This window comes from Lipophrys pholis (assembly GCF_963383615.2).
Source record: "Lipophrys pholis genome assembly, chromosome: 6".
Classification (NCBI taxonomy): Eukaryota; Metazoa; Chordata; class Actinopteri; order Blenniiformes; family Blenniidae; genus Lipophrys; species Lipophrys pholis.
The window spans coordinates 24,507,647-24,526,096 of record NC_137629.1 but is presented as its reverse complement, the minus strand read 5'-3'; the positions used below and the strand labels follow the sequence as shown (position 1 = coordinate 24,526,096).

Here is an 18,450-nt window from a genome sequence, read left to right as displayed (position 1 = left end):
TTTGTTCAACATTTCCGACCCGAATAAAAGTCCCTCCTCCGTATCTGATGAATCTCGCTCAGACGGTGGAACGATCACTCATTTCATTTCGAGTTTCCATCCTTCTCGGAGCTCAGTGGGCTTTTTATTTACTGTGGTTCAACAGCTGGTTGGCTCCTCGGCGCTGACCAATAGGACGGAGCGCTGTTATCGGCAGAGGAAAAAAAAAAAAGAAAAATCCTGACAGTCGCCATGATACAGCAGCGGAAACGGAGGAGAAGTAGCTAGAAAACAAAAGGAGAACACGCAGTCGTCCTCGCGATTTGGTATGCTCTTGCAGGTAAAAGAATGTAACCGTTTCCCTCCTCTACGCTTCAGTCGTTTCGTCTCGTTTTAAACGCCCGGTTCTTGGACGCGAAAAGCGCTGTCGTCATTTTCACCAGAGGGCTTTATTTAAAAAAAAAAAAAAAAAAAAAAAAAAAAGGAAGTCGGCCAGCTTCATATAATTGAGACGTTAGCTTGTAGCTAACTGGAGCTAAGCTAAATAGCCGTGAATTGCCTCCAGGAGCAGCGTTGAGTGTCTTTGTGCGCGCGGTTGGTTCAACTCGCTCCTGCTGATTCCTGCTGCTCGCGAGCTACCGCGAGCTAGCCGCGGCTAACTAATGCGTTGTTTTCTGGCCTAGTGTTTATGCGCAACTCAACGCTTTGGTATTATGTAAACAAGCTTCGGACTGTAGCTTGCTCTAAACATTTAGCGTAGTGTTGTTCTTATTATTACGGCTAAGTCACTCGAAAGCGGCCCGACGGTAAACAAATTGGTGAATTTCTCCAACTTTGTCTTTTTTTTTTTTTTTTTGCAACTCGCTAGTTAGCATGTGAGCTAGCGTCAGTCGTCCGGTTTGTTATTTAGAAGCTGCTATTTAGGTTAAGCTAGGCTAATCAACGACGCTGGTGGGGAAAATATACTGATGTTTACAGATGAATCTAAAACTGCACGTTGAAAAACTGCACCGAGTGATACTTCACGCAGTTCTTAACATCTTGTGTTTTCACATTTAGCGTGGAAAACCGCTATACTTGAGCCGAGCTTATATGTTAAACTTATGTAACCAAGTGAAATCGGTCTGAATGGGGAGTTCTTAAAAGTGCACTGATGTAATCACAGCTTTATCTGAATGTGTTTGATTGTTGTTTAGCGGTTTTCTAACTTGGTTGGGTTGAACTTTTCAGTGCAGGTAATTGTTACACTGAGCTCTGAACGTTACATCTGACAAGCTACGGTTTCAAGGCCTAGCTGTGTAGCTGGACAGTGTTGCAGCTTATAATTTGAACCGAGAATTTATGTGTGCAGTGTTATAGGAATGCCCAAGGAAAAATATGACCCGCCGGATCCCAGGCGGATGTACACAATTATGTCCAGCGAGGAGGCAGCCAATGGGAAGAAGTCATACTGGGCTGAGCTGGAAATCAGTGGTAAGTATTGTCAGTGAAACTTTTGGATTTGTAGTAAAATATGTCTTCGTTAGTCTTTGGAGTCTTGCATCTTGCTGTGAACTTCTTTAACTTTCTGTATTGAACTCCTTCAAATATCCTTGTGCAAACATAGGCAACGAATGGGTGTTAAGTCTTGTGGATTTTGCTTGGTTGATATCAATGTTTGGAATCTGGATCGTCCGTGTGGTTGACAAAGTGTTAGAATATATGTAGCCAAGAAGTTGGGATCAATCAAATGCAGTGCTTTTCTTAATCAGTGGGTGCAGGGTGATGGTTCTGCCCAGACAAGACTGAAGGGGTTATTCCTCATGAGCTTAGTGCACCATGTTGAGCAGCTTATGCCAGTGGGTGACGTGTTATTCCGACTGTTTTGCTTTCAGGCATAACTCTGATACAAGTGTATCCTCAAGCTGTTTGTGCTTTTTCCCCTCTGCAGGTCGAGTAAGAAGTCTCAGCACAGCCCTGTGGTCTCTCACCCACCTCACTGCCCTGCACCTCAGTGACAACTCACTGTCACGCATCCCGCCAGACATTGCCAAACTACACAACCTGGTGTACCTGGATCTCTCATCCAACAAGATCAGGAGCCTGCCGGCAGAGCTCGGCAACATGGTGTCTCTCAGGTTAGTGAGCTTTCTAATCATTTTATAGCACTATTCTGTTGGTGTGATTTCAACCAGGGCTGGGCGATGTACAAAGTTTATTTGGATATTTTCACTTTCTTATGTAAACAGTTCAAAAACAATCATGACTACAGCCTGAAGAACTGTGCTTCAAATTTTAAGACCAAAAAACTGAGAGCACATTTTAAAATGGTTTGCACAAAATGTTCTTTAGGCTAAAAGATTCACATCAAACATTTAAATGCTATGGAAAAGTCTGTTGAGAGGAGCAACTGGCTCAACTACTGGAAAAACCCACATTTGCGTACAGCTGAAATTTCAATCTAAAGCACAGGTAGAAAATAAGATTTGGGTTTTTGTTTTATATGAAGCTCCAGTTCAAATGTGACGTGTTTGTTTTTACGGTTGACGTTAGGGTTTAGTTTTATGGTGTATAATTGCTATACAACCAATAAAAACCCCTCTATGTGTCCCAGAACAGATTGGTCATCTAGAAACAATCAGAAGAGGGACAGATTATCCCACAGTGTGTATCTCCATGATCTGACTGCCTCACACTTTATAGTGACTCATCTGCCTAAAGACTACACGCTGTGATGGCACACAACCGTCTTGGCTTTTTACACAATGAGCTGGTTTTAGATCTCGAATAATATATATTTTTTTTTCAGTCAAGGATGGAGCTTTTGGGGTCATGTTCACTCCCATAAAGCCGCAACCACAAGTTGAACAGATTTAATAATATCTTTATAAAGTTACAGAGTATTTGACATGTTGCTAGCTTTTTGTTTACAGCAGCCTTTGTTTTCATACATTTCAAAACACCAGTGTACTCTGCACTGACTCACTTTGTAAATCACTGAATAAATAAAGGCAAATGAATGATGGGTCCACATGATTAAGATCACATGACCTTTTTTGTCGGTTGTCTTCGGTTTCTGAGCGTCATAGCTTTATTAGCCTCCGCTCCACTTCCATTCATGTCTTCTCCGGCTTTTTCTGCTTCTGACTTCACGTCACTATCAAGCACACTCATGTACTCGCAGTACAGCATGTACAAGCTAAAAGAGACAAACTGTGTCATATCAATGAATAAATGTAAATCAGAAGATTATCATTCATATCCACCTCCGTTTTCTAGATAGTTTTATCGCCCAGCCCTAGTTTCAGCTTGAAGAAGCCACGTTACAAGTATTCTAAAGTTAGCATGTGCTGCTAAGATGATTGCTCCAAGAAACCTAATGAATAATGTTTTGAGTGGCTGCAAAGATGGTGGATTCACTGGAGGACTAGTTTCTAATGATCCACTTCCTATCTGTCCCCCACAGGGAACTGCTTTTAAATAACAACCAGTTGCGGGTTCTGCCATTTGAATTGGGGAAACTGTTTCAGTTACAAACACTGGGGTTGAAAGGTGAGTGGCTGTTCAGGGTGTTTTTTAGCCATTCAAGCCTTGAAATCCCACAGTTTCCTTAGCAAGTATTCAGCCTGGTGTGTCTGTCCTTCCACAGGAAACCCACTTGCACAAGAAATTATGAGCCTCTACCAGGAACCTGACGGCACGCGAAGACTGCTCAGCTACTTACTAGACAATCTGGCGGGGGCTATCAAGCGCAGTGAGTCTCTCTCCTCTCTCGTTCCAACAGGAAGCTCTTCATGTCGTTTTGTTGCTTGTTCTTTGCGTTAGACATATGGTTGAGGGCATTCAGATCCAGACAGTCTATGACATGCTAATGTTTACTTGAAGTTATAGGCTATGTTTGTGGACATGTTGGCACTCATCGGCAATTAATTCCCTCCTGCTCAGTACCAACAGAGCAGCCGCCAGCCCGGTCATGGATCTCTCTCCAGGAACCAGACCGAGCAAGGCCTTCGGGTAAGCATGGTAGACTCAAAACAGGACTTTCAATTGATCTACTTGTTTTTTGTTGTTGTTTTATTCCCACTGAGATGCGATCAGGTGACCAGTTCACAGTTATGCTCAGGCATGCACACGTAATGCTAATGAATTTCTACTGCTCGCTGCAACAAGTTAACATCTACCTGACCTGCTAATGAAGTCCCTCTGACTCCGCTGAGTGGGTTATATTTCCTGTAGCTTATCACAGTCGGATCTTCCCATCTGCACACTCTGTAAAGATTTCACAGTGTGGCAGGACACTGGAGGAGCAGCATTGTTTCCATTAACTGCAGCTTAACGCAGTTTAAAAACACCTCATTCTACTGGCAGTAAACAGGAATGGAACTCTGAGCGATCTTAAAAAAAAAATCAAAATCAAAGTGAAACTAAGCTGTGGATAATTTAAAAGCTGAACTAGGAGATTTAGCTCTTGTATAGTCAATTATTGTAGATGAGGCTGGACCAGCGGATGACCGTGACCAACCTGCTCCGGTTGAAACTAGTGCAGAGAGTTGAATTGCACGTCATCCTGGTTTCTTGTGGCTAAATATAGATCCTGCTTCTTCCCCAAAAACAAAAACAAAACATCTCTTGGCCAACCTTTATCAATTGAGCCCAGAAGACTTAACCAAAATCTTAATTTGATCTTCCAAGAATATGTGCGCGCGGAACCTGAATACCGGTAGATAAATGGTTTCACTATTCGATTTTTATCAACAAGTCTAAAGAATAATATACCGTTAATTTAGGTGTGAAGTACTGAATCTAGCTTGTATTGTTGGGATTCTAAAAATGAGAATTTAATTCATTTATCGGTTTCTCTCCTCAGCACTGTTCTCCGTCATGTGCTACAACGTACTTTGTGATAAGTATGCCACGCGACAGCTATATGGCTACTGCCCCACTTGGGCTCTAAACTGGGAGTACAGAAAGAAATCCATCATGCAGGAGATCCTCGGCTGCAATGCGGACATCATCAGTCTGCAGGTAAGAGATATGTTGATTTCATTTTAATGTGTTGAAAGAGATCCAGGAAAAAAAATGAAGATGCTCTGGGGTTTTGGACCCATCTGGTCGCACATCAAAGCACTTTATCAAAAGCAAGTCCTCAACAATTCAGTGAGGGGAACTTTCTAATTTCCCTGGGATTTGTCAGATTCCATAAAAAGTGATCTGTGGTTGACTAGTTATCAGCCTGAAGGATTTGGTTGCCGTCTAATAATATAAAAGATTCTCGAGCTACCATCAAAAGTCACATATGAAGGACTCTTTAAAGTTTTATCTTTAATTATGCTGGTGTATTTTTTGCAATGTTTAGTTTTGACCAAAAATCTAAATTTTTCATCATATTAACAGCTTTTCATGAAAATTAATTGCAATTGAAGGAAGAGTAAGTTGACGCACTACATATTGCAGTAAAAATTTAAATGGTCCTTCTTCACTGTGCATTGGAGTTGTATTTTTGTCATACGTGCAACTAATCTGCCAGTGTAGTATGTCGAGTGTTGACATTTAACATAGTTTGAATTGTGTTTATGCGTGATCAGGGTGTTGCTAGGAAACAGGCGGTGGTTTAAAAATGTTGGCACCTTTGCAGTCGTGTTGTGTTTTTTCTGCTCACCGAGCAGGCAAAGCATTCGATCTCGGGTCAGAGCTGTCGGTGCTGAATCACAAGCATGTTGAGTTCGCTTCGGTAGTTTCACCTGTTGTGTTGAAGATACACTGGGGTCTGGTGTTTGTGGAGGTGTGATCATTGTGGTGGCAGGGTGCTGGAGCCGATCCCAGCTGACTGCGGGTGAAAGCAGGTTACACCTCGGACAGGTCAGCAGTCCAATGCTGGAAAAACAGAAATGGACACATTCACACCAACAAACACTTCAGTCACTAAAATGCATGTTTTTGGACATTTGCTTCATTTGTCTGCCATTTTACCGCCACAGGGCCTCCATGAAGGTTTTTAGTGTGTGATCTTGGATGGAGCTGTTTACTGTACTTTGTAGGCTGATCTGTAAACGCATGATGAAAAAACAGCAGTGTTGTGGAAAAATAATGTTATTTTTAAGTGTCATGTTTTAGATCATAATGTTTGTACAGCATGTACTTTTGGAGAAATGTGAAATAGTTACAGTCTTGCTGTGACAATCTTGTTTGTTTGGATGAAAGGATCCCATCTGCTGATATGCAACATGTGGAGATTTAATGTTTCTTCTGATATCTAGTTTAAATATTTCCAACCAAAAGGTCCTGTACTGATTCTGAAAACACCATCTGTGGTAAACATTGATTCTAAAAAAAAAAAAAAAAAAAAAAAAAAAAAAAAAATCTAAATTATTGTAATCAATAATGATTCAAATTGTTTGTTTTAATTTTGCCTATTGTGAGAAAATGATGTAGTCTTGTCTTTGTAAGATTAACATGATGTTGTTGTTTTTTTACATGGGTTATTCTGTTTTTCTTTTGGTATCTCTGTAAATTTGAGTGTTTGACGCCCTCTCACCAGGTGTTATATGTTTGTTTTTGGTTTGAAGGAAGTGGAGACGGAGCAGTACTACAATTTCTTCTTGCCTGAGCTGAAGGAGCAAGGCTATGACGGCTTCTTCAGTCCAAAGTCTCGAGCCAGAACAATGTCGGAGTCTGATCGTAAACACGTAGACGGATGTGCAGTTTTCTACAAGACGGATAAGTACGCGTGCCCAGCTTTTATAATGTGAACTACATAATTGGCAATATTCAGATTGGTCACTGTTGGACATCTTCAGTCTGCGTTGTTTCTTCTGCTTGGACCCAGTTTTAGAACCTCTGTTTGGATCTTCAGTGGGACTTACAGATGTTTTTTTGAGCCAGTGTATTGAACTTAACAGGCGTCTCGTTCTCTGCCACCGGTTGTTTTTCACATGGTAGCCGAGATTTACTTTGACTGAGCCGCTACATTGTGTTCGTCTGAGGCTGCAATTCTAGGTATGAGTAAAATAAAAGCATTGTAATCTGAGAATATTCATATGATGCCATAAAAATCTGAGTTGGAAATTATTGTTTTTGCTATTTTAAAATCCACATAAAACTGAAGCTTTATCCACACTGCAACATCATGTTTGGTTAATCTGGTGAACGCTGTTGGTCACATGTACCCATAAGAATGATAAATGCAGCAAATATAAGATCCTCCACTGATAATGTTGTGTTGCATTGTGAATAATATATTGATCAAATATGGTTGACCTGTAAACCAGGCTGGAGACGTGTCTCTTCTGGAGAACGGTTCAAAAGAAGCACATTCAGTTGCACCCGAGCTCGTGGCTTTGAGTGTCACTTCCTTTCACCGTGTTTTCCTTTTTGCAGTTCAGTGTTCCCATCTAGTTTTCCATCCATTTACAGCGCCCCATAAATCATGCTCTTGTTTTTTTGTTCGGTTATTCCCATCTTCACATGCCAAAGTTGTTAAGTTCTCTCTCCCCATGTCCTTCTCGCTTTATTTCCAGGTTCAGTGCAGTGCAGAAGCACACGGTGGAGTTCAACCAGCTGGCCATGGCTAACTCCGAGGGCTCCGAGGCCATGCTGAACAGGGTGATGACGAAGGACAACATTGGGGTTGCTGTCCTGCTCGAAGTTCGCAAAGAGATGATGGAGCTCTCTTGTGAGTATGAGTGTTGTTGAGCCTAATTCAAGTGACATCTGATCATTTGCTTACTTCGATATTCCCTCGAGATTCGTCCTCCCTGCTACTCCTTAATGGAGTTTGTCTGACGGCTTTTGAGCAAATATGGTTCCTGTGTAAGGAATGACGGGTTTAGTCGCAGTTGGTATATGAATATTAATACATTTTAATTGTAGTGATTTTACATGTAGAACTCTCGGTGACAACAGAAAGCAAATAAATGATCATAAAAACAGTGAAGTCAATACACCTCATGAAAATGGGTGTTATGGTTTCTTTTTTGAAGCACTCTGCAGTCTGCGGTGCTATTATAACAGCCCGTTTCTTTTCTCTGAAATGCAGTTAATTTTGTTATTCTTCTTTCAGCTGGAAAGTCCCTCCATGGCATGGAGAAGCAGCTGCTTCTGGTAGCTAATGCCCACATGCACTGGGACCCGGAGTACTCTGATGTCAAGCTGGTTCAGACCATGATGTTCCTGTCAGAAGTGAAGAACATAGTGGACAAGGCCACACGCAGCCTCAAGTTGTCCTCCATCTCTGGTGAGACCAACGCCATTCCACTGGTGCTCTGCGCTGACCTCAACTCTTTGCCTGACTCTGGTAAGAAAACACGGCTCGTGCCACTGTGTTGTGACCGATCACAGAGCACATGGTACACTTTGTCCACTCAAGCAGTGTAATATGAAAACATGGATTTTGGATTTTATGTAAAAAGATGAGCTGCTGTTTCCCATATTTGTTTTCTGGATTCTGTGTGACAGGATGAGCACGCTGATAGTTTCAGTATCTTTAGAGTTGTGGTGTTAGGGACATAACGCAGCCAACAAGTCGTTATTGGTGAAAATAAACTGCAGGTTTGGTCTGAATATTTCACTTAGTGCTTACTTTAAGTGTTCAGTGACAATCCTACATTTCTGTGTGGATTACAGCCTCACATCAAGAGCAGGATAAAACTGAGAAGCTCTTGATGCTATGAAGTCAGATCCTGGAAGAATAACATGAAAAGCCATGAGGAAATTGCGTCAGCCAGATTTTCTTGAAGCTTTGTGTTGCTGGAATGGGCACACCGGTGCAATATTTATTAAAAAGATCGATGTGGCCATGGTTTATTTCTGTTTCAAATGCTTTTCTTCAGAAAAACAGAATGAGTTGTTTCTTTAAGGTTCGCCAGATGTTTGTGTGTCTCTCAGTAGAATATGTAGCATTATTGGGTATTTTATCTAATTATTTCCCAGTAATCTGACTGGAGCACTAACCGCCTGTGGAGACATCACACAACTTGAGAGCTGCTTTACTTTGTTTTGTGCGTCGCTGGCATTTCTTCCTAGTTTTCATTGATGTACTTTGCTTCTGCTGCATTCAGCATTTTTCGTACGTAGAAGCTTTGTTTTAAATTGTGCACAACAGCCTTATAAGCTTGGAACTGAAAATGGAAAGAATCAAATAACTTACAGTTTAATGAATTTCTGAATTATGTTACTTAATATAGCAAAGTGATTGTCCTGCTAATGAGTAACAAGAATGATTATTAAGATAAAGATGTTGTTGTCCAGGTTAAACTCCCACCAACCAACATCTTTACTTGGCTTTTCTTCAGTTAAACGAGACCAAATAGAAAGAAACGATGCTTAGTTGAGAGAAACAATCTTTATAGCAGAGGAGCCAAGTTATCGAAGGACATCCGTGTCTGATTTTACAGCCCACCAGGATAAGACCTGTGTCTTTATATCGTCTAATTAGTCAAATTGACTAATGTAAGGGTGATTAAATTACCAGTATTGCCTGTAAATGTCCTACTTTTGAAAATATGAAATAATGTCTTCAATAAAGGCAAACACACTGTTTTGTTTTTGTTGACCGAACACGTTTTCTGTTTTGAGTTGTATAACCACAGCGTCTGCTCTCATGTTTTTTTTTTTTCTCAGGTGTGGTGGAGTACCTGAGTACTGGCGGGGTGGACTGCACCCACAAGGACTTCAAGGAGCTTCGTTACAGCGACAGCCTGACCAAATTCAACTGCAACGGCAAGAGCAGCACGTCCAATGGCAGGATCACCCACGGCTTCAAGCTGAAGAGCGCCTACGAGAACGGCCTGATGCCTTACACCAACTACACCTTCGACTTCAAGGTGATTGTAAAGCTGCCTCACAGATCAGCGTCTGTCATTGGATTAATGCTTCTTATACTCCTAAAAATGTACAAACTGCAATTCCGGAATGCACAAACCTAGACAAAACATCTCTTTTGTAGAAATGTTTCTCCACAATTGAAGTCCTGTTGTCTTCTCCTCTCCTCAGGGTGTCATCGACTATATTTTCTACTCCAAGCCTCACCTGAACGTGCTGGGTATCCTGGGCCCTCTGGACCCCCACTGGCTTGTAGAGAACAATGTCAGCGGGTGCCCTCATCCCCACATCCCCTCTGACCACTTCTCCCTCTTCGCTCAGCTGGAGTTGCTCCTGCCCAACACGCCCCCCCAGGTCAACGGGCTCCACCTGCCGGCACGCAGGTAGTGAGTCCCCGCCGCACCACCAGGGGGAGCTGCGACCACAGCCTCTCCCTTTCTCAACCCTCCTCCCTCCCCACTACCAGCTCTTCCCTCCACCACACTGGAGGACGAAAACAAAATAAACACAACCTGTAAAATATTCGTACAGTGAGGTCTGGCTGACAGGGATTTCGTAAAATGTTATAGATATTCTATTTTTTTCTTTCTCAGTTTTTTCTTTTGTTCTTTTTTAACTGCTCGATTCAGTCCTTCTTCGTGTATCATACTTTGCGTTTTGACTCCCACGCCCTCCGAAGTACACGAACCTCACCCCACCCCCCACCCCACCCACTTTGCTTCTGTCTCTCAAACTTCAGTGGATGGTAGCTCATTCGGATTTGTCACACAGGGCGCCGTTTGGTTCAGGGGGAACTGGGAAATGAAAAAGTGGCTAACGGGGCGACCTTCACCCAACGAGCTCCACAGCTAAAGGTCTGCACGTCTGTCTGTCCTGTATAAATCTGAAACCAGCAAAGACGGCAGACTTGTCATTCTCAGACCTCCATCATTGGCTCATGCTTGCTTTCCTCGGTCCTTTATGCAGCTAGAATATTTCCTCAGTCTTTGTTGGACAAACACACACACATCTACTGAGTGGGATGTCTTCGGGTTAGCGCAGCTTTTTGCTGGTAGTCGAGTATCACCAGAGGTCGATGTCACACGGCACGTATGAGGAGATATGTCCTGCTGTCATTCTGTGGTGCTGAGGCCTTCACTGCTGTCATGGCCTCCCGTGGTGCTACATAGACTACACCTCTGGCACCGGCCCTGGTGCCACTAGCTACCAAACCCACAGTTGCCTAAAGAACCAGAATCCCAGAGCCGGCATTGACCCGATCCCACACAGACGGGTTGTAACGCCGCCATGTGGAGGAAAGATGTGAGAAACTTAAGAGCAGCTACCATCCCCACCGCAGACTGTTTCACCCCGCCTTGTGTTGTTTTTAGGCTTGTCTTGTGCTCACGTGGCCCATGTATCACCTGTTTTGAGTAAGGGGGGGCGGGGGGGGGACTTAGGCTGACGGGCAAAACGATTGGAGCGGGAGGGGCGGGGCTGTGACAAACTTCTTTATCGAGATCGCTTTTAGGCAGCGAGAATTGGCTGATCCATGGGAACAAAACCAGCATTCCTCTCACTGTCGGGAGTTGCCATCCAACTCCACACACACACACACACACACACACACACACAATTTGCAGGCAGATCTGTAGCACTGTCTCCGAGGCCAGTAGTGATACCCCCACCCCTCCCCCCAGCCATAAAATCCATACACAGAAAAAGCAGTGGGGTTTGTTTTTGTTTTTTCACAAGTGTTTGTACAGAATAGAAATCTAGACTCAGTCTTTACATGATTGTATATGAACCACAAAAGACCTGTTTTCTGGCGTTTTTTTTGTACGAAGAGTAAATTATGATCAGATTTGAGAAAAGATTGTATTGTAAACTATGGCTAAATTTTTATCCAGTTAATGTTAAGATGAATTGATATTACCAGCTTGTACAAAAGACGTAGGAAGAGGTTGTTCAAGGCGTTCGCTGTCACTACTTTGCACTCCATAGATCCACTGTAATCAATGTATCAGTATTGTGTGCCCCCCACCCCCCCCCAGCCGTTGGTTTGATTTGCCCGCATATTGTTGCGATGTAAATAGACACATTGAGTAAACTCTGCCTGTTGCTTCTTGCCCATTATCAAAGCCATCGATCCGTACTGCTGCCATCAGTTCTGAACAAAAAGGACACGCAAGATTGGGTCGCATCTGTTCACCCCCGCATTTCACTGAATAGTGACGTACGACCGACACGATCTCGGAAGAAAAATCTCCCACATGTACATCGTGCCTCACTGTAGCAGTGGACGTTGTCTTGCACTATTTACATGCGACGAACGCCTGAACAACCTTTTCTCCTTTTATTTTTAAATACTGTCGAGACATTTGTGAAGATTTTATGTCCATTTTTGTTATTGTTTTGTTTCCTTTTTTTTTTTTCTTTTTTTTTATGAGCTGTGACAATGTTATGATGTGTATATCCTTCCTATTCATTGAGCTCTCTCTCTCTCTCTCTCTCTCCACTGATTTTCCCCCCTCTTCTATCCTGAACCAACACGAGTTAGGGCGTCTTATCTTTATGAATTCACTCTTAAATAGTTTTGCTCCCTCTTTGTCCCTTGGCACAGCTCCCTGCCCTGGAAAGGCTGAGTCCCGAGCTTCCTCCCTGGCCACCAATTTTAAATCTCCTCAAGCCGAATCCTCACACCCTCAACCCGCCCAACATCTGATTTTTATCTTCCTATATTACTCAAGCTGTGTGTTTTTAAATATTAAATATTAAAAAAGAGAAAAAGTCCTGCTCAACCAATCTGTATAGTTTTGCTCCCCTCGTCACTGCAGCTATAGTGCCATTGTGTGGACCCCCGGCGGCCCACTTTCCTCTTCCTTTTGGAGGGTCGGGGGGGCGCTCAGCTGCCACACTAACAGTTTGCAGTGAGTCAAATCTATTTCCACCCCGAAAAATGAAACCTGATAACCTGAGCAGTCCTGCTTTTCCACGGATGACGAGCACTTAGATTCAGACGCGGCTCCTCTCGCCCCCCCACCCGCCCGCCCCCTCCTCCTAATGAGTGAAGACCTCATTACTTTAATGTATATGTTAAATGAATGAATTTTTTAAAACAAGAGGGAAGCGAGTCAAATAGGAAGTATAAATTAAGTCCTCGGATCAACGTCTTTTGTCCCAAATTCTTGCACCCTACATGTTTTTTAATTCTTTTTTGTTTGTTCCCCCCCCCCCCCCCCAGTGGAAACCAATGTGTCCAGTTTGGTTTTTTTTTTGTTTTTTTTTTCCCTCCTTCCTGAATGGCATTAGTATTGTAGTAGATTAAAAGGGTAGCTTTTTTTGTAAAGTGTGAATAAAAGGTGTATCTCATGTTTCCTTTCTAAAAAGATAAAGAATTGTGTTGTTGATGTGTAAATCATGAATTCTATGACGGTGTTACGTTTGCTACATTGTTTTTACTTTTACTCAAGACCCCCCCCCCAACACACGCCACCTTCCCTCCCGTCACGAAAACCAAATCTTTTGCAGAAATCATGGCGATGTGTTGATCAGAGAAACCGAATGTCATTGGGACTGAGCTGGTACTGGTTGAAAGTTACCCGCGTCACCGCTGTCCGTTAAGAGCGTCATCACAGGGATATTCACTTTTGCGTTTTTTGTTCTCTCTACACGTTTTTCAGCTTTATTTTGGACGTGGTGCCCGTAGGCTAGGGCAGCAGAGCTCGTGGCTGCAGTTCAGTGCTAGAAAACACCCGTTTCTGACGGGTGTGAAAATGTGTTTCAACGACGTGCCGCTAGACTGGTCCCGTGACGTTCCGTTTGACTAGTCCCATCTCATTCTGTTCTCGTGCACCACAGTGGTTAAATGTGTCGAACTGGCTCGCTACTGTTGATGGTCACCGACGATGTTCTTGGATCTATTTGGGTTCTCCGCGCCGCCCCTCATCTCCATCCTGCTCACGCTAAAACACTTGTGACTGAATCAGTCCGACCGAGCTGAAGCCTGGGCCCCTGGTGAGCTCCAGTGAGGGACCTCATCCACGTTGGCTTTGTACATTTTCACTGTAGCGTTGTGTTTCGTAGTTGGGCTGTTAGTTGTAGAGTGACTTTGTTTGTTTGTTTGTTTTTTTGTTTGTTTTTTGTTTTCCTCCAGGCTGCATCTCTTTTGTAATGGTGCACACCAAAGCTGCTTGTAGTTCAGTTCTCTTGTCGCGGAGCGATTTCTTACACCAACCAAATCATAGTCTTCATGAAATGTAGGGCTGTAAGGAAAGCAAAGCACTTTTGTCCTTTTCCTTGACTCACATGAACATCCTCATTCACATTCTACTGCTGTCATAGTTTGGGGTTGTTGTTTTTTTTTCAACCCGTCAGCTTGTTTCAGATGCACCCTAGTTCCACCACCCGCCCTAAAAAAAAAACAACTTGGCAATAATATCCAGAAACATTCAGATTTTTAAAGAAAAGAGTCTGGACCAATGTAGCTATTGCATTTTTTTTCCCTCCCCCCCCCAACTGTGGCTGTTGTTTTTAAACTCTCCCATCTTCAACCTTTCCAGACACTTTGGTTACCCAGACTCCTCCTTTTTTCTCTCATCCATCTTGTATATTTACTCATCTCCTGCTCCCTGCCAGTTTAGTGGTAGTTGTTCAATGATCAGGATTGTCTATCTGTAGTCAGCTGAGTACATATATTGATCTGTGTCACTGTGTTTATGCACTGGACCAACTATTGTTTACCATTCATGAATACCAGCAAAAAAAAAAAAAGAAAAGGAAAAAAAAAAGACAGAAAAAGGAATAATGACAAAAACACTTGCACAATGTTGTAGAATGTCCATTAACCCAGAGAAGAAATCAAGGCAGCTGTTTTCAAATCAACACATACTGTTTTAAAATGAAACTGAATGGTAAACAATGCTTTCTGTTGTACCCTTAGCCGTCCTCTCTATTCTCTTTGAACTAGTTTGATTCTTTCATGGTTTCTTTTGGACTCCAGGTTCTGCTTGTTTCCTTTACACCTACCTGTGTATTTTCCTACTTCTGGTTAAAAATAAATTCTGTATTATCTGTTTCCAGCTGTGTCACCTCTTATTCTTTGCAATGAATATTGGGGGAAAAAATAAATTCTATATCTGTTTCTCCTTGTGCTTGATCTTCCTTGTTCGACTTCCCACTTTTCCTCCGACTTCCTTTGACACTTGATGCTTTGGGTCTTTGCGGCTCAGGTTTTTTAATGGCGCTCGTTCATTGAGCTGTTTGTGTGTCCAACATCTGTTGGAGGAGGGATTCTGAGTACCCGATTTGCAGTTTTCCGACAACCTAAATTTGAAGGAGTATCCATAGAATATGGGACTATGATCATAACCCTGCACAGTCATGGCTCACTGTGACACTGTGCTTTAAACAAACCAAAACCAATAGTTGAAGTCTCTCTGTCAGCAGACGCCCTCACCCCCCCCCCCGAAGTGTCCTTCAGTAAGACACTAAACCATTATCAGCATCACGGGGGCTGTTCTGTAGCCGAGGCTGACCTTTGATTTCCTCTCCTGAACTGCAAAATGAAAAGGGAATCTCCCATTGGGGATCAATAAAGTTTAACATTAACATTTAATACCTTAAACAGGCTGAAGACGACAGTTGGTGCCGCGTCGTTCACAACCACATGGTGGAGGCAGAGGATCGCCTGCAGACCAGCAGGATTTCTGATTCCTGGTGTGAGCAGCAGCTCTGCTCTGCTCAATGCCAAAGCTCCAGTAGATAAATGGGAGCTGGGGACTGGACGATGAAACAGAAATCTTGGTAAAGTTATGAAACCTCGAGCTGCCCAGTGTTATTACATAGAAAGGCCCTTTAAAGCACACGCATGTGCATCCAACTGAATGGAGGTGGTAAAAAAAAAAGAAATAATTTATTCATTTTAAATTGGCTCATTTTATATAATCCAATGTTTTTTTGATTAAATGATTGATGCTACAATAGGATCAGATTTGATCATGTTGATTTCAGCCCTCGTATTTTTAATACTCTTATAAAAATAAACAATTATTTGTGATTGTTTTGGGGGTTTCTTTCAATGGTAATTCATTGCCCCCGTTCAGACGATATTGTTTTTTGAATTTTAGGTGAATGTAGTTCTATAACGATTGTTAAGATGTGTAAAAGGTAGATAAAAACAGGATCCAAAAAGAATTGTTTGTGGAAATTGTGGAGGCAAATAATTCAGTCGTAACAGAAACTTATGGTACACTCAATATTTTAAGTTCATTTCATTTTAAGTTTCACCTTTCTCTTGCCATATTAACATTTCATCTCAAGATGTAATATACTTTATATTTTGTTGTGATTTTAAAGCAACTTTCCCCCCTTTTTATTATTTTACCTTGTTTAGATGCGTCTTAAAGTTTTGTCGTCCATTTCTCTTTCTCTCATTTCAAATCACTTAGCAAATACACGTCGCAAACAAACTTAAGGCTTTTCCTGCTCTTTGTCCACATATATATCTGAAAACCGTTACGTGATGTGTTTTGGCTGCACATTGTCTGAATTATTATTATGAGGTGTTGCTGTGTGGCTGTTGCTGAGCTGCCTGTGGGGTCAGACTGAAGACTGATTGACTCATTAAGTTCAGCTGAAGTTGCTCCACAATCAAAACGCCACCAGTTCTTGTAACAAACGGATTTATCTCATCGAAAGGAGAAGAAAACAGCAACAAAACAGCTGAGATAAACAAACACGGAGACATCAGGCTGACATGCACACAGGTAAGCTGATTCAGGCTTAATTCATCAGTAAATGTGACTTTAGTATTAAACTGAAAGGAGCAGGACCGGAGAGGCAGCTGCTGTTTTGATGCACAACAAAAGTAACAGGAACACTGAAATATCAACTTTATGAAAGTAATCTGTGACTTAATGTTATAAATAGTGTTAATTCCCAACACTGGTTCAATGTGTGGCCTGTCCAAACTGTGACGATGAGCAAACAAATGTTTGGACATGACTGACAAGTAAAACCCAGTGATGTCAGGCTCCACATTCTGTATATGTCCCAGTATGAAATGCAATCTCTCTTGTAATACTCCTTCACTCCCTCTGATTGACACGTCGGTCTGGTAAAAAAAAAATCCACTGCCAGTTTAGGGAAACACTATGCAGATGTAACAGAACCAAGGCAAGATCTGACAGTTTAGCTGACAGATTCATTGCTCAGTACTTCAAGCTGAAAGTGGATTTAAACCTCGACGTGTGAGCAGAGCTACTGCTGCTGCACTGTCTGGCTGTGCGTACTGGAGCCCGACTTTCATTGTGGCGTCTTGGCTTCATCTGATTACTGAGTATGTCAACCTCTACCAAAAGTCTCAATCCATCTATCAACACTCAAATACCCATGATGAGATGAGATGAGATGGCACAGCTTTACCAAAAGGACCCTGCAGCGCTTTTAATCAGATTTGTTATTTTTGGTAGGACAGAGGTGCAACACCCTTGTACAAAGTGTTACACCCATCGTGAGTCACCTCAGCCTCACGGGAAGTGATTTCCAGGTTTGAACCTGTAAACAAAAATAGTTTGTACGTCTTTATTGGCAGTAGCTGTGTGTCTGTGTGTTGGGGGTTGTTTTTCTCTCTCTCTTGACCCTGTAATGGACGAGTAAACCTGTCCATGATAGAGCCTGCCTCTGGAACAGTCAGAGCGGATGCAAACTGGATGCTATTCTTTTATCTGGGTGAATGTTTATTTAATTTTTTTTAAATGGCGAGTCCATTGTCAGGGTTCAAACTTTGAATCAGAATCATTTTGTATAGATGACTAACAAATAAAAAATTAATAACTCCGCAAACATATTTTACCACGTAAGGCAGGGGTGTCAAACATGAGGCCCGGGGGCCAAAACCAGCCCACAAAGAGCTCCAATCCGGCCCACCAAACTTCATATTATTAAAACTGGCTTTTTGTTGAGATTGTACAAATTTTCTGCAGTATTGTTTGTGAAATTATAGAAATTGTCATCACGTATACTCTGCGTCACAACAAAGAAAAACAAAGTGTCACTTTAAAGGTTAAAATATAAGCGACTTGATGATGCAACACAAAATGCTGCACAACCAGCTTTTAATCAGCCTGATATGCACCTTTTGGATTTGTTGTGTCTGGATAACAAGACTCTCTTCCCGCTCCTGGGCCGACACTGGGATAGAACCTTTCTATGGAACGCAGTAGAATCCAGCACTTAAGTGCTGCAGCTGTGGCCATGTAATTAGTACCAGTTAACAGACATTCGGGAATGTGAGCCACCGTCTCACTTTCTTAATGGCAGAGCAACATGATGAAGTGGTTACATTAGAGAGCCTACGAAGTAACCTAAAAATACAAGTGGAACGAGGAAAGACAACAGCGTAGAATAATAATAAAGTTTCACAGAATACAATCACTTTCATTAGGTTCGTGTTCAGTTTCATAGCAGTCTGTACAAAGAAGTCCTGACACTTTTAAATACAGGAGAAAAAAAAAAAGAGCCACAAGGTTTCCTATTATTACCCTGAAATGGAGTGTGACAGTAAAAATAATTCTCAGCTGACTGCTCTCATATGGAAACGCTGGGCTTCATAAACACGCTGCCCTAATCTGGTGAAGTTGAACCTCTTTGGGATGAGAGGTGGGGGGAGGGCAGGTCCGTCAGAGAGGCACT

The 18,450-nt window shown here is 42.3% G+C and overlaps 1 protein-coding gene across 1 annotated transcript; it reads left to right on the top strand.

Moving 5' to 3' along the window:
- The first annotated feature begins 194 nt into the window (after positions 1-194).
- cnot6a (CCR4-NOT transcription complex, subunit 6a) lies at positions 195-13,171 on the top strand. Its single transcript, XM_080466295.1, has 13 exons — positions 195-319; positions 1,331-1,452; positions 1,910-2,096; positions 3,425-3,510; positions 3,608-3,712; positions 3,904-3,972; positions 4,826-4,983; positions 6,525-6,679; positions 7,476-7,630; positions 8,018-8,251; positions 9,577-9,779; positions 9,949-10,494; positions 13,001-13,171. The coding sequence occupies exons 2-12, from the start codon at positions 1,341-1,343 to the stop codon at positions 10,162-10,164; spliced, it is 1,680 nt and encodes a 559-aa protein (XP_080322421.1). The 5' UTR covers positions 195-319; positions 1,331-1,340; the 3' UTR covers positions 10,165-10,494; positions 13,001-13,171.
- Positions 13,172-18,450: the final 5,279 nt, after the last annotated feature.